Here is a 17,699-nt window from a genome sequence, read left to right as displayed (position 1 = left end):
TTTTATAATATAAACACCTGGTGTTATCATTGTCTTACTATTTATAATCTGCAAACTTGTGTTATCATTGTCTTACTAATAATAATCTACAAACCTTGTGTAATCATTGTTTTACTCTTTATAATCTACAAACTAGTGTTATCATTGTCTTTCTATTTATAATCTACAAACCTTGTATTTTCATTGTCTTACTATTTCTAATCTACAAACTAGTGTTATCATTGTCTTAGTATTTATAATCTACAAACCTTGTGTTATCATTGTTTTACTATTTATAATCTCCAAACTAGTGTTATCATTGTCTTACTATTCATAATCTACAAACCTTGTGTTATCATTGTCTTACTATTTATAATCTACAAACCTTGTGTTATCGTTGTCCTATTATTTATAATCTACAAACCTTGTGTTATCATTGTCTTATTATTTATAATCTACAAACCTTGTGTTATCATTGTCTTATTATTTATAATCTACAAACCTTGTGTTATCATTGTTTTACTATTTATAATCTCCAAACTAGTGTTATCATTGTCTTACTATTTATAATCTACAAACCTTGTGTTATCATTGTCTTACTACTTGTAATCTACAAACTAGTGTTATCATTGCCTTACTCTTTATAATCTACAAACCTGGTGTTATCATTGCCTTACTCTTTATAATCTACAAACCTTGTGTTATCATTGTCTTACTACTTGTAATCTACAAACTAGTGTTATCATTGTCTTACTATTTATAAACTACGAACCTTGTTTTTTAATCATTGTCTTACTACTTGTAATCTACAAACTAGTGTTATCATTGTCTTACTATTTATAAACTACGAACCTTGTGTTATCATTGCCTTACTCTTTATAATCTAGAAATTTAGTGTTATCATTGTCTTACAATTTATAATCTACAAACTAATATTATCATTGTCTTACTATTTATAATTTAGAAACTAGTGTTATTATTGTTTTACTATTTATAATCTATAAACTAATTTTATCATTGTCTTACTATTTATAATCTACAAACCTTGTGTTATCATTGTCTTACTATTTATAATCTACAAACTAGTGTTATCATTGTCTTTCTATTTATAATCTACAAACCTTGTGTTATCATTGTGTTACTATTTATAATCTACAAACCTTGTGTTATCATTGTCTTTCTATTTATAATCTACAAACCTTGTGTTATCATTGTCTTACTATTTATAATCTACAAACCTTGTGTTATCATTGTCTTTCTATTTATAATCTAGAAACCTAGTGTTATCATTGTCTTACTATTTATAATCTACAAACCTGGTGTTATCATTGTCTTACTATTTATAATCTACAAATCTTGTGTTATCATTGTCTTACTATTTGTAATCTACAAACTAGTGTTATCATTGTCTTACTATTTATAAACTACGAACCTTGTGTTATCATTGCCTTACTCTATAATCTAGAAATTTAGTGTTATCAGTGTCTCATTCTTTATAAATTGATAGTCGCTGTATCTTTCTCTGAATCTTTATAATCTAGGAAGTAACTTTTATCAGTGTCTGACTATTTATCATTTTAAAGTTAGTATTCTTAATGTTTGCATCTTTATAATGTGAAAGTTAGTGTTATCACCGTCTGACTTTTACTATTCTAAAAGTTAGTGTTTCACTTTTCATAATCTAGAAAATTAGTCTTATTAGAGTCTGACTCTTTTTCACTCTGAGTGTTAATGTTATCAGTATTTTACGCACTATACTCTAAAACTTAATGTCATCATTGTCTGAGTCTTTAAAATCTATAAAATTAGGGGCCTGAGTGTTTGACTCTGTATAATCTAGAAAGTTAGTGATATCAGTTTGTGACTCTTTATCATCTAGAAAATTAGTGTTATCAGTGTTTGATTTTTCATAATCTGAAAATTAGTGTTGTCATTAGTGTGTGACTCTTTATAATCTAGAGAGTTAATTTTATGAGTTTTTGACTCTTTCTCATGTGAAACGTAGTGTTATTAGTCTCTGACTTTTTATAATCTGAAAGTTAGTGTTACGTGTGTTTGATTCTTTATAATCTAAAAGTTGGTGTTATAAGTGTTTAATTTTTATAATAATGTAGAAAGTTAGTGTTATCAGTGTGTGACTCTTTATAATCTCAAAGTTAGTGTTATAATTCTCTGACTCTTTATAATCTAGAACGTTACTGTTATCATTGTTTGACGCTTTATAATCTGAAAGTTGGTGTTATAAGTGTTTGATTTCTATAATAATGTAGAAAGTTAGTGTTATCAGTGTTTTCTCTTCATAATCTGAAACCCATTGTTATCAGAGTTTGACTCTTCATAATCTAGAAAGTTAATGTTCTTGTTTGATTCTTTATATTCTGAAAGATAGTGTTATCAGTCTCTAACGCTTTATAATCTAAACACCTGGTGTTATCAGTGTCTCGCTCTTTATAATCAGAAATTTACTGTTATCAGTCTCTGACTCTTTATAATTTCAATGTTAGTATTTTCAGTGTTTGACTCTTTATAATCTAAAAGTTAGAGTAATCAGTGTTTGACTCTTTATAATCTGAAAGTTAGAATAATCAGTGTATGACTCTTTATAATCTGAAAGTCAGCAATATTCGTGTCCTACTCTTTATAATCTGAAAGTTAGAGTATTCAGTGTTTGACTCTTTATAATCTGAAAGTTAGAGTAATCAGTGTATGACTCTTTATAATCAGAAAGTCAGCGATATTAGTGTCCTACTCTTTATAATCTGAAAGTTAGTGTTATCATTTTCTGACTTTTTATAATATAGAAATTTAATGTTATGAATGCCCGACGCTTTATAATCTAGGAAGTTAGTGTAATCAATGTTTCACTCTTCGTAATATCAAAAGCTGCTTTTCAAAGTGTTTCATTTATATAATCTAGAAAGTTAGTGTTATCAGTATCTGATTCTTCATAATCTGAAAGCCAGCGCTAATAGTTTCTGACTCTTTATAATCTGAAAGTTAGTGCTTTAATTCTCTAACTCTTTATAATCTGACAGTTAGTGTACAAGGTTTAATTCCTCATAATCTGAAAGTTAGCGTTATCAGTCCCTGACATTTTATATTCTGAAAGTTTATGTTATCAGTGTCTGACTCTTTATAATCTGAAAGTTACTTTTATCAGTGTCAGACTTTTTATAATCTAGAAAGTTAATGTTATCAGTGTTTTACTCATGATCTGAAAGCTAGTGTTATCGCTGTCTGAGTCTTTTTAATCTACGGTTTTAGTAATATCACTGATTATAAGCTAAGTGATTTAAATATTAATATGTTGCTTTTGAATTCTTGAAAATTCAAACGTTTAGTAATGTAATTTTGAGAACTTCAATAATATCGGTACTGGACTTTCAGTAGTGTTAAAATTAGTTACATATCTTGTGGTGCAAATTGATCTAGAAGTTAATTATTACTGCTGGTTTACTGATAGGAACTTGGAAACTTAATTAATAACCATTTGTTCTGAGGAAGCTCCCAACAGTTACTATTGGAATTTTGGTAATGTAGACGGTTAGTTTGTTCTAATTCATTGTACTCCAAAAATTCTAAAAACAAACTAGTTGACTCCTAGTAATATATAAGTTTAGTAATACTATTAGCTGACTCCTAGCAATCTATAAGTTTAGTAATATTATTAGCTGACTCCTAGCAATCTATAAGTTTAGTAATACTATTAGCTGACTCCTATTAATCTATAAGTTTAGTAATATTATTAGTTGACTCCTAGTAATCTATAAGTTTAGTAATATTATTAGTTGACTCCTAGCAATCTATAAGTTTAGTAATACTATTAGCTGACTCCTATTAATCTATAAGTTTAGTAATATTATTAGCTGACTCCTAGTAATCTATAAGTTTAGTAATACTATTAGCTGACTCCTAGCAATCTATAAGTTTAGTAATACTATTAGCTGACTTGAGTAATCTGTAAGTTTAGTAATAATATTAGCTGACTTCAGTAATCTGTAAGTTTAGTAATATTATTAGCTGACTTCAGTAATCTGTAAGTTTAGTAATATTATTAGCTGACTCCTAGTAATCTATAAGTTTAGTAATAATATTAGCTGACTTGAGTAATCTGTAAGTTTAGTAATAATATTAGCTGACTTCAGTAATCTGTAAGTTTAGTAATATTATTAGCTGACTCCTAGTAATCTATAAGTTTAGTAATAATATTAGCTGACTTCAGTAATCTGTAAGTTTAGTAATGTTTTTACTCTTGTATTTAGAATTCTGTACGATTGATCTTATAACGAGCTACCGATTTTAAACTAAGAAATTAATTTGCTTTCTATTTACGTGATAACCTAGAACAGTTTACTAGTAACGTTTTGTTTGTTGTAGCGATGAAAATGATTTATTTATTCGTCACTTGCATAAACAAAAATATTGAGTATTACAGATGACGTTAGAATTACAACCAACAAAATGTAATTAGATTTTGCAAATTACCTCGCAATTTTAGTTTTTACCATATGATAAACTGTTGCAGTGATAAATGAAGTTCTTTTTCAGTAGTCAACTTTATTATTTAGCGTTATCGCTTTCACTCAGTCTCAGATATAACATTTACACCTTTTCTAGTTATAAAGTTTAGTAATATCGCTGTTTAGGCCTGTTTTGTCTGTAACATTTATTTATATCGTTGGTTAAATCATTTATTTTCAGATTATCATTATTTAATATCATTATTTACGCTTTTTCAGCTGATTTGATAAAATCTCTGCTTTTGCAACATTAACCAGCTGCAATATTTAGTAATGTAAGTTGTAAAACTGGCCCGGCATGACCAGGTATTAAGGTACTCCACTCTTAATCTGTGGGTCGCGGGTTCGAATCCCCGCCACACCAAACATGCTCGCCCTTTCAGCCGTGAGGATCTTGTAATGTGACGGTCAATCCCACTATTCGTTAGCAAAAGAGTAACCCAAGAATTGGTGGTGGGTGGTGATGACTATCTGTCTTTCCTTAGTCATACACTGCTAAATTAGGGACGGTTAGCACAGATAGCCCTAGTGTAGCTTTGCACGAAATTTAAGAACAAACAAGCTTGTAAAACCTTTGTCATCTGTAACATTACGTTATATTTGTAAAACCTTTGTCATCTGTAACATTACGTTATATTTCTGTTTACTCCGTGTAAACAGTTGGTAAAATGTTACACAGTGTGTAACAGTTAATAATAACATTTTGTGTTCTCTCCATTTCATAATTATATATCCAATAAAAAGAGATTTTATCTTGTTTACCATCAACTGGGACAACCCGACTTCATTATGTAATTTCTCAAACACGTGTTTATTTTTGTTTCCTGAAATAAGTTTGAGTCGTCTAATGAAAATGTCATACCAGCTTCAGTTTCTAATCTATCAATATGACCGCCTTAAACATTGTGTAAAGAGACGTTTATAATCGTATTTTGTAATTGTGTCAAAGCTACTAATGCTGTCCGCCGTCATCTTTAATTTTGATATGCTGACCTGAAGGAAGGAAGCCCAGCGGCAGCACCTTACGACAGAACATCTACGCTAAGAGACTGACTATCACTCTTATAATGGTCTCACAACTCAAGGTAGTGTGAATTGTTTATGATGCTATACGGGCTCGAACCCTGTTCACTAACTACGAAATTCAGAGTTTTAGTACATGTTAACTGTTCTCTATAAGTTAGGATTTTAAGAGAGCTTTCTAATCAACAGTGCTTGGTAACCATGTCTAAAGGGTACACCCTTCCAGAATATGCTTGAAAGAATAATTGTTTTCAGATGGTTAACAGGAAAAATTGAAATTCAAAGATTCCCCAATTCATTAAAATACTTTCAATACGTAATAAAAATTTCAAGATAGCTGAAAGTGAAGAAGGTTTATTAATTCCCAGAAATCATCAGTGGTACAAAGTTATTAAAAATATTTAAGAAATTCCTTTAGAGATCTGTTTTTCTAACTGATAAAAGGTTTATTAATTCCCAGAAATCATCGGTGGTTCAAAGTTATTAAAAATATTTAAGAAATTCCTTTAGAGATCTGTTTTTCTAACTGATAATATCAACTGTTTGAATGCACAGAAACAAAATATTGTTTTTCTTTTATTTTTCGTCATTCTGAGATGCTTCAATAAGAAGCAACATCTCAAGCTTTCTCTGACTTGGTTTTTGGTTCAATCATTTTTTTAATGGACGGTTTTCCGTGAAGCGAACAAAATCTAATGTCAAGCGAGCCAAAATCTACAAAGAAGTCCAAGGATTGTGGAATGCGTTTTTCGTTGTCGTTAGAACGAAACAGTATCGTTGAACTTCTGATTGGGCCAATTGATTGCTAAGTTCAAATAAGAAGTTATATTGTTGGAAAATTCTCGAAATTGTTCCAGAGCAACTCATGTAGCCGAGTCCTTACAACACTTTCTCTAAAATAATTTATTTACCAAAGACAGAATATGAAGCAGATTACAGTCCATGAGCTCACAGAGTTATTTTGAATATATATATTTATTCTATGGCTGGGTTACACAATACTGTGGAGGTTCCTTGTAATTACAATAAGAGATGTATAGGACATATATTATCTCAAACTCTGTGGTGAAAATATTCAGCCTGAAGCCACCACCATCTCTTTTCGTGCAGTGGCCCTGCATGACGTCGCGGGTTCGAATCCCTGTCACACCAAACATGCTCGCCCTTTCAAATGTGAGGGCATTATAATGTGACGGTCAATTCCACTAATCGTTGGTATAAGAAAGTACCCCAAGAGTTGGCGGTGGGTGATGATCACTAGCTGCCTTCCCTCTAGCCTTACACTGCTAAATAAGGGACGGCTAACCCAGATAGTCTTCGTGTAACTTTGCGCGAAATTAAAAAAACCTTTTCGTGCGTCTTTTAGTGCTAAAGACGGAGACATACCAGAATATCGTACTTAAACCAAATATATATTGATTATTATACGTCGCGTATTTATTAATTTAAAAAAACGACATTTTACTATAACTTTGCAGTTAAAGATCATTTTCGCTTTTGATAAATAATCAATTATTATGGAGTATTTATGTCAAGTTATCACCAGTTATCAGATTCTTTTACTCGCTACAGACCAGAAGGAACAGTAAATATTCAAAATAATGAACAAAATTATTTTAGATATCTTACTTGCAATTTTATAAAAAAAATAGATTAAACTTAATTCTATGTTTCTATAAATACTTTTAACCATTGATGGAATGATACCTACACGTGCATAATTCTGTCGTAGTGGATATCAGACTTTACATAGATTACAAAGAACAGCATTAAGTTATTTTCTCACACTAACCTCAAACTGTTGTTTTAGACTTTTTGCGCAAAGCTACAAGAGAGCAATTTGCGCTAGCCATCCCTAATTTAGCAGTGTAAGACTAAAAAGGAAGGGAGTTAGTCATCACCACCCACCCCCAAATTTTGGACTACTCTTTTACCCACCAAATAGTGAGATTGACTGTGAGATTATAGCGTCCCCACGTTTGAAAGCGTGTTTCGTGTGACAGATTACGAGTCGAACGCCATAAGCGCCTGGCCATGCCGGGCCGAAAGAAGAAAGATATTTATTGAAAATTAATTTACTTACACTGTTTTCCAAGGTAATGTATTTTGTTATCATTTTAAACAAAAATTCAACTGAATTGTGAAATTTCAATAACCAACCAGTATTACTAATAGCGTTAACAGGGAATAACAAAAAGTGATTTTTTTCTTTTATTCTACGACTAACTACTAGAGTTCATAGCTTTGTACATAACTTATTAAGTATGCATAAATATGTATCTATTAATTAAAAATAATAGTTTGATAGTTAATTACATATTATTATTCTACTCTAAAAAGAATGTGGTCTAATTATATAGAATATCATTACTAGGTAACTAAGGTTACTCTTAGCATGGCTTGACTCGAAACCTGAGGGCCGTGGGTTAGAAACCTGTTTATGAAAATGTTCGTAAGGGCATTATAATGTGGCGGTCTCTCCTACTATTCATTGGTGAAGAGTAGTGAGTGATATTCACTAGCTACTTTCCTTCTAGTCTATCATTTCAAAATTAGGAACGGCTGGGACAGATTATCCTCGTATAGTTTTGCACGAAATTCAGAAAAACAAATAAAAATACTAAATTTATATAATGGGTTATCATAAGATGTGAGCATATATAGCTTACTTCAAACAGTTCAGTCTAAAACAATTATAAATAATAAATTATTAGAATAAAAAGTATGTTTCAGTCATTTCAATGAATTTTAAACAGTCCAATACCTGGAATTCTAAACGGATTTTGAATTTTGATAAAATAGCATAATAGAACTTAATAGAGCATAATAGCATAATAGAACTTAAAAAACAAAGAAAGTTGTCGAAGCAATTACTAGCCCCTGTAAAAGTTCTTTTTCCGCAGACTTCTACACCACATACTTAAATCTTCATAAACACTTTAATTTCATTCCACACGTGAGGCTGTAATAAGATATTAAACCTAACATAAGATATATATATATATATATATACATAAACATACACACATTTTTTTATGTCACACTTTTGCAGCCACTTCTTTGACTAGGGTGCACGTGATTCTCTCTCTTTAGTATGTGTGTTATACTGTTTATCTTTTCTGAATGATGCAATGGTATTCGTCTTCGACGTACTTTTTGAATGAAGATGAACAAACATATGGAAATGTTTTGCATCACAGACAAACAGATAAATAGGTAAAGAGGTGGGTGGATTTGGTTGGATTTCGTTTTCTTTTGTTTGAAATTAGTTGTGTATGTGTGTGTACTTCACACAAAGAAATAACGCGTTTAATTCCAGCCAAGACTTAATGTGTAAAACGTAAGATACAGAACTGACCAAAGTTTTTGCAGAATGAAGGGTTTATATGATGTCTATCAATGAAGAAGTAAATTTATGAACTGTTTATATATATTTATATAGAACTGCAAACTATTCCAAAACATACCAATGTCACTTTTCTATATGAAAAATATTTAAGTTTCATTTTTGTTTTTGTTTTTCTTTAATTTTAAAAGCAAGGAAAACGTTACCTCAAATTGATAAAGTTGGAAAATAAACACACCTTTTTAATTTATTTGGGATGGAAACGGTCCCTAAAGTTAATCATGTGTAGAGCTAGTAACAGGCGCAGGTCCCATGAGTCACATCTGCTTCGTGAAGCGACGTAGATGCTGCTTAGAGACCGGAAATTGAAATTTGAGAGATAGTGACATGTCCTGCGTGAGAACGTATATGAGACTGGATCTACTTTAGTTTTACAACGCGGTAGGCTTTACTTCTTGGTGCATTTCCGTACTGAACAATCATAAGTACAAGTGGTAATCACATGTCTTCCGTTTTCCGACAAAAACATAACAAAAAGTCTGAATATACATTTTTTTTTTTACTTATAAGTTAACAACGGAGAAAAACAGTTTTACTGTTTACCTATCATTCCGTTCATATAGCGTGGTCTGTATGTATATTGTGCGGACCATTTTTATTAATGTCTTTTCTCTATCTCCAATTCGATTACTTCAGCACATATCAGTGATTTTATAGTCTTCGGAAAGAGCATGCCTTGGTCATGAGCCAACAGAAACAATAGAGAGAGGGAAAGAGCGACTCTGATCTGTTTCACTTCCTGCTTTGTCATTTTTAATTAAAACAAACTAAACGAAATTTGGTTTTATAATATGAAAAATAAAGATTGATTTACAAAAAGGATAGAAACTGCTTGAACTATATGTTTTTATAGGCTTGTGTACTTCAATATTATTATGTAACTGGTATTATAGTTATATTTTTAACAGCTCATTTTAACATTATGTTTGTAATAAAAGCCCATGAGTTGTTCACTTCTACTTGGTTCGTTTAAAAATAAAAATGCTATTCTACTAACTATACTCCTCCATCTGGCGGTGGTTTTAATAATAACATTTCTGGAGTATAGATTTTCATTTAATGATGATAGAATGTGAAATCAACTTCCAATCATAGCTGGTTCACTTCAGTGCTGTAGATTTTAAATCGATACTCTTTTTATCGACTTCTAATATATATCAATTCCAAAAAAAAAAACGGCCCCAATTTCTGTCAGGACTATTTTATATTAATATGCAGTCCCTTGCTATTTAATTGTAGAAGTACTTTTCTGATTTTTCGAAGAACCTACAGTGTTTTAAGATACGCGATTGCTGAAAATTTAAAAGGTAGTATCCTGCAATAGTGATATAAGATTATGTTATCAAACCGTGTAGGTTTAGATTGTATTATCAAACACAGCACAAGTGATCGCCGCTCTATATGAGTCAACACAAGTGCACGGTATAATAGTCATAAAATCAATAACTTTCACCGTTATTGATAAAGAAAACTTGAAGACTCTTAAGCTCCAAACACTTTGTAATTGCAGTATAATCATTCTTTAAACCACTGATTTATTTCTCGATGATTTAGGGCGAGAAGCTACTGAGTTTATTGTTTAGGAACATTAAAACCGTAGAATTATTTGTGTTAAAAGAAATCTTCTTCGCTTTTCACTTCTGTCTTTAAATTTCTGTTACGCTCAAACATTTATAAAACAGCAGGTGCTTGTTTTTGCTTCGGAAGTCAAATTACGTAAAAACTAATTTATATTGATTCTACAATTTCATGGAAATACTCTACGAAAAAAAAACAACAGAGAATTCATACGAAGAATTCAAGCTTTACATAAAAGTGAAATAAATATATATACAGCGAGAGGATGGTAGAATAATATATATGGCACCGGCATGGCCAGGTGGTTAAGGCACTCGACTCGTAATCCAAGAGTCGCGGGTTCGAATCTCTGTCGCACCAAAAATGCTCGCCTTTTCAGACGTAGGGGCGCTATAATGTGACAGTCAATCCCACTATTTTTTGGTAAAAGAGTAGCCCAAGAGTTGGCGGTTGGCCGTGATGACTAGCTGCCTTCCCTCTAGTCTTACACTGCTAAATTAGGGACGGCTAGTGTATATAGCCCTCGTGTAGCTTTGCTCGAAATTTTAAAAAAACAAGCAATAATATAAATACATTACTCAGCTACCTAGAATCTAGGATCGTGCTAGCCAAAACACACAGAAGTCAGCTGCTGATAAAGTCATAATATCAACCGACTCACACTGGGTTTGTTTTTATTTTATTTTATTAACTTATAAACTACATCCCCCTGCACTACCCTCTAAACTAAAGGAAATATTTGTTCTCAACCTGGAAACTGCAGTATCTTATAGTAATTATATTCCATAATTATAATGTTTCAATGAGTTTGTGGACAAACAATGAACTTACAGAATTATACCTTATAGATTTGTAATTTCGTCCTGCATGTATCTAATCTACTAGTAATGACCGTTAAAATACAATAAAATGTATTATGTGTAATGAATACAAGATATTAAGATATAAATTAGAGAGCCTAAAAAAATTCAAAATAATTTTATTTAGAATTTTTTTGTTTCAATAAAGTTTAAAGTAAATAAACTGTATTAACATGAGCTTTGTGTCTTTGTGTGATTCCAGTAACGTTTCAGTAACTCAATGAATTTAATTAATATTATCACACGCGCTTCAATATTTATGTTAAGATAATTATGTTAGGCTTAGAGCTGTTAGCATGAGCTGATTTTGGTTCGTCAGATAGTTATTAAACATAATACTAACAAATGCAGTCATGTAAATATTTACTTCCACCAAGAATGCAGTTAGTGTGCATGCGCATAAAGGAGTATCTCCTGAATTTTCATGAGGTAGAGGGCGTTTCTGTTCTTCAAGATGTGTACGTGTATTTATTTATATTTTTTTTAATAAATAAATGAATATTGTCTATTAATTAGTTGAAAACAATAGTTACGTTATAGCTTTGTATATTTAAGTATTATTATCCATAACTCTTTAGAAATTTATTGTACAATACAAGGCAGACAAACTGTCCTTCAGTTTAAACACAGATCGTAATGTGTCGAACTGGGATTTGTAAGTGTGAACGAATAAGTGCAATTAGTCGCCCCAGCGCGAATAAAAATGGAACCTTTGTCTAGTCAGTATGGTGTGAAAAATAAAAGTCTTATCTATTCACATGGAACAGAGATACAGGACCGTTCACTTACAATTTATTACATTATAGTCACTCTAAGGATATTGGTTGTACTGTTAACCTGAAACTATACATGGCTGTTAGTCAAATTAATGTTTATTAGTGATCAAAAAGTGAATTATTTCGCACTTTTTGATCTATCCTTGGTTCTCCCACACACATATATATATAAATCTTACATTATGAACCTTTATTTCTGTGTATATTTGATGTGCGCCATTTTGAATTTCATTTCTGCTTAACTTAGCGAATGAAGAACAGAAGTGTGGCAAAACACGAGTTATGCAGTATTCAAAGTGATGTAGAGACAGAAAAACAAATTAAAAAGTATCTAGTAAAATCACAGATGTTTTTTTTTTGTTAATAACTAATTTTCTCAAATCTGTCACAAACACCTTGGATATGAGGTTTGACAACCACTGGTAAACCGAAAGCGTCTCCGAAATTTAAATATTATTAGAAGGAAATGTCAACATTACGAGTGGCTCAGCGACTAGCCTGATGAAATGTCAACATTACGTGTGGCTCAGCGATTAGCCTGATGAAATGCTAACATTACGAGTGGCTCAGCGATTAGCCTGATGAAATGTCAACATTACGTGTGGCTCAGCGATTAGCCTGATGAAATGTCAACATTACGTGTGGCTCAGCGATTAGCCTGATGAAATGTCAACATTACGTGTGGCTCAGCGATTAGCCTGATGAAATGTCAACATTACGTGTGGCTCAGCGATTAGCCTGATGAAATGTCAACATTACGTGTGGCTCAGCGATTAGCCTGATGAAATGCCAACATTACGTGTGGCTCAGCGATTAGCCTGATGAAATGTCAACATTACGTGTGGCTCAGCGATTAGCCTGATGAAATGCCAACATTACGTGTGGCTCAGCGATTAGCCTGATGAAATGCTAACATTACGTGTGGCTCAGCGATTAGCCTGATGAAATGCCAACATTACGTGTGGCTCAGCGATTAGCCTGATGAAATGCTAACATTACGTGTGGCTCAGCGATTAGCCTGATGAAATGCTAACATTACGAGTGGCTCAGCGATTAGCCTGATGAAATGCTAACATTACGTGTGGCTCAGCGATTAGCCTGATGAAATGCCAACATTACGTGTGGCTCAGCGATTAGCCTGATGAAATGCTAACATTACGTGTGGCTCAGCGATTAGCCTGATGAAATGCTAACATTACGTGTGGCTCAGCGATTAGCCTGATGAAATGCTAACATTACGTGTGGCTCAGCGATTAGCCTGATGAAATGCTAACATTACGTGTGGCTCAGCGATTAGCCTGATGAAATGCTAACATTACGTGTGGCTCAGCGATTAGCCTGATGAAATGCTAACATTACGTGTGGCTCAGCGATTAGCCTGATGAAATGCCAACATTACGTGTGGCTCAGCGATTAGCCTGATGAAATGCTAACATTACGTGTGGCTCAGCGATTAGCCTGATGAAATGCCAACATTACGTGTGGCTCAGCGATTAGCCTGATGAAATGCTAACATTACGTGTGGCTCAGCGATTAGCCTGATGAAATGCCAACATTACGTGTGGCTCAGCGATTAGCCTGATGAAATGCCAACATTACGTGTGGCTCAGCGATTAGCCTGATGAAATGCTAACATTACGTGTGGCTCAGCGATTAGCCTGATAAAATGCTAAAATTACGTGTGGCTCAGCGATTAGCCTGATGAAATGCTAAAATTACGTGTGGCTCAGCGATTAGCCTGATGAAATGTCAACATTACGTGTGGCTCAGCAATTAGCCTGACGAAATGCCAACAGTAAGTGACCCATCGTGGCTCAAAGATTGATTAACGTGATAAAATGCCATCAATAAATGATCTATCGTTGGTCAATGATTGGCAAGATAAAATGCCATTGATAAGTGATCCATCTTGGGTCAATGGTTAGCGTGATTAATTTCCATCAATAAGATACCTTTCATGACTCACTGATTAGCGTGATAAAATTCCATCAATAAGATACCCATCGTGTTCAGTGATGAGCGTTCAGGCCCACTGTTCGCTTTTCGTTACTTAAACAATAAAAAATGCTCCCCAGTCTTGGACCAGTGGTAAATTATATGTATTACGATCAAATCCCAGTTATTTAGATAGACAAGAATAGCCTAACGTTGGGATCTATTGATTCGCTGCCCGCTTTCAAGTTTGTTGCTTTAAAATTAAGGACGGATAGAGCATGCGTGAATATCTGGAAATAAGAAAAAACAAAGCTGAAGCGTGTGATGTTGATTCGCTAAACTTATCAAATTTTTATGCAAGTTCGAGTTGATAAAAAAACTTTTAGAAACGCTGAGAAGCTTAGAATAAAGACCTTGTTTATAATCCTTCGCGGTTAGTTAATCTTAACATGAAAAGTTCATTTGTACATATTTAGTCAGCAACTTACGTTTGTTTTACATTTCTTCTTGGCCTCATTGTTTTTGTGTTATTGTTTTTTCACTTTTAACACCATTTTGGTTTTATGTTAAGCACAAACAAAGCTACACATGGGGATATCTTTGTTCTACCTGCTTTTGGATATCAAAACATCTTTTCCATTGTTATAAGCTCACAGAGTTACCGCTGTGCCACTGGGTAACTTAAGAACTGAATCTTTATCTGCTTAATGATTAATTGTAAATATTGTAAGACATTTTAGCCGAAATGTACGTAACTAATAGTTTTATGACGTATGTGTCCGCTCGTGGATCAGAGGTAAATCTGCAAGTTTACAATGTTAAATATCGGCTTCTGATACTCGTGACGGGCAGCTCACAAGTAGCCCGTTGTGTAGCTTTCTGTTTGATATCAAATCAAATCAAAACAGTTGTTTTAGATAATACAACACGTAAGAACCAAATCAAAACAGTTGTTTTAGATAATACAACACGTAAGAGTAAAATGTTTGTTAAGTTTCATTTTATTTTGTCCGTGAGGAATCGATATACAAATAACAATTTTCTCTTTGTTTTTATTTTTCAAGTTTGTTTACCAACTGACCTGCTTATTCCATTTTCATGAATTGACAGTATTCGATACGGTGCAACCATTGTGCACCTTTGGGTTAAAACAAGCAAGTAAATCTTCCAATGTTCCTTACCGATTTAGAAAGTAAAGTCTGGTAGGGATTATTCCTAACACACACTATTACTTTTTTACATTGGAACTTACAGCATTTTTGGCCAAGTCAGAAAACCCTAGATTTCAGGTATAGCCGATCATTCAGTTCAAAACTTCTAACCAGAATAACAGCAGCTAGATAACTGTACCAATCGCCACAAAGTTTGAACTGAATAGCGGGAATGACAGTCACTTTTACAACGCACCTAAGGTACCCAATTAGGAATTATATACACTGCTGGCTAAAACACTAAGGCTAATGAACATAAAGAAAAAAATATGCATTTTGCTTTGTTAGACTCAATCACTTATTTGAGTAAAGCTTCGAAAGATGAAAATAAGAAAAGGGAAAATAAAAATAAAAAACATTTTTCAAAATTTGATAGGGAAAATCTAAACACTGTGAAATTAGCCTAAATACTAGTTGATCAAAAGTTTAAGACCATACGAAAAAGAAGTCCTAAACAGAGTAGGAAATGCCCAACAAGAGGTTTCAATAGTGAGTTGCACGGTCGTCATTGCAAATAACTGCAAACATTCGCTTTGACATGGTCAATATAAGCGTTTGCAGAAGACTCGCTGGAATGTTATTCCAAGTGATGAAGATGGCTTCATGCACTGTTTGGAATTGACGTCCATTTCCATAGACTTCCCTTACCATCCATCCCCAAACATTTTCAATGGGGTTCAGTTCAGGCGAACACGCTGGATGGTCCAAAAGAATCACGTTATTCGCCATGAAAAAGTCCTTTGTCCTGCGGGCATTGTGGACTCCAGCGTTGTCCTGCTGAACGATACAGTCATTTCCACACAAGCGAGGGCCTTTAGTCAATAAGGATGCTCTCTCGAACATGCCAATGTAGTCAGCTGCTGTTTGACGTCCCTGTATAACCTGATACTCCATTGTTCCACGGAAGGAGAAAGCATCCCAGATCATGATGGAACCTTCTCCACTGTGTTGTGTAAAAAATGTCTCCGGTGGAATATCCTTATCGTGCCAGTAACGTTGGAAGCCATCTGGACCATCCAGGTTAAATTTTTTTCTCATCAAAGAACAAAACCTCCTTCTACTTTTCTACGTCCCATGTTTGGTGCTTCTCAGCAAAGTTTAACCAAGCTGTTTCGTATTGTGGAAGGAGGCGTAGCCTCTGAAGATGTTTACGGTTTTTAAAGCCTTTCTCTCGTAGATGCCGTCTTACTGTTATTGAGCTACATTCTGCGTCCGTAAGGGACTTAATCTGGTTCGACGGTTGGATGGTATCTTGCCGGACAACCCGTCTAATCCTCCTGCTTGGGCCGACCACTTGAAATTCTCTTTCCGTATCCCTCAGTGTCTTATAAGAAATTTGCCGATTAACCGATTAACGCCTCGTTTCAGTATGGTCTTAAACTTTTGACCAGTTAGTATTTAGGCTAATTTCATCGTGTTCACATTTTCCCTATTAAATGCCAAAAATAGTTTGTTTGTTTTTTATTTTGCCTTTTATTATTTTCATCTTTCTAAACTCTACTTAAATAAGTGGTTAAGTCTAAGAACGCAAAATGCATATTTTGTCTTTATGTTCATTGGCCTTAAGATTTTGGCCAGCAGTGTAGTACTAATATTAACTTTTAAAACTGCAGTAAATTATGCATAATGAAAGTAAGACAATAGTATTTCTTACTCCAAAACATGAAGCTACCAGCAGCAGAGTTGACAGCGAGTCTTCACACACCTTACTCTATTGATTCGTTTTTGTTTTAATATATTTGTAAATAGCAGTGTCTGAAGCCACTAGTACTTCCAGATTATGTGGTAATAGTAGGTTCAACAGTAGCAAGCGTAAAGTAATAATTATGAATTGTATCTTAATGCTGTTGAAAACATCGTTCAATATAGCTTCAAGTGACTGATTTTTCTTTAAAAATATTATAGTCCTTTCTGAATAACGTCGTTTCCAGATGTCGCTATGAAATCTGTAAACCGTCTTTCATAGAAGTCCGGTCCGGCATGGCCAGGTGGTTAAGGCACTCGACTCTTAATTCGAGGGTCACGAGTTCGAATCCACGTCGCACCAAACATGCTTGCCCTTTCAGCTGTGGGGCCGTTATAATGTCACAATCAATCCCACTATTATTTGGTAAAAGAGTAGCCCGAGAGTTGACGGTGGGTGGTGATGACTACCTGCCTTCCCTCTTCTCTTACACTGCTAAATTATGGACGGTTAGCGCAGATAGCCTTCGTGCTGTTTTGTGCAAAATTCACAACAAACCAAACCAATCTTAGAAATCCTGATTTTCCAGATTATTGCAAAACGTATATGCTACCCTAACAAAACGAATATTTCAGAAGCTAAAACAAATTAAGGTGTTTATTTTTAAACGTAAATCACATATCTTATACCTGGAGTTTACATACACCAGTGAATGTTCCTCTCACCC

At 33.5% G+C, this 17,699-nt stretch overlaps 1 protein-coding gene across 3 annotated transcripts in view; it reads left to right on the top strand.

Moving 5' to 3' along the window:
• Nucleotides 1–17,699, top strand: part of LOC143251121 (uncharacterized) — a 105,360-nt gene that overhangs the window by 26,384 nt on the left and 61,277 nt on the right. For 2 of the 3 annotated variants that reach the window (XM_076502492.1, XM_076502491.1), the window contains exon 2: nucleotides 5,449–5,584. The exons of the other annotated variant lie outside the window; for it this stretch is intronic. In XM_076502492.1, the coding sequence (XP_076358607.1) occupies nucleotides 5,567–5,584 (18 nt within the window). In that variant the 5' untranslated portion in view covers nucleotides 5,449–5,566. The remainder of the gene's footprint in view (nucleotides 1–5,448; nucleotides 5,585–17,699) is intronic. 3 annotated transcript variants of the gene reach the window in all.

Source organism: Tachypleus tridentatus, chromosome 5 (assembly GCF_004210375.1).
Source record: "Tachypleus tridentatus isolate NWPU-2018 chromosome 5, ASM421037v1, whole genome shotgun sequence".
In the NCBI taxonomy this organism is placed as follows: domain Eukaryota; kingdom Metazoa; phylum Arthropoda; class Merostomata; order Xiphosura; family Limulidae; genus Tachypleus; species Tachypleus tridentatus.
The sequence above is the reverse complement of the archived record's forward strand: the minus strand, read 5'-3'. Positions and strand labels throughout refer to the sequence as shown.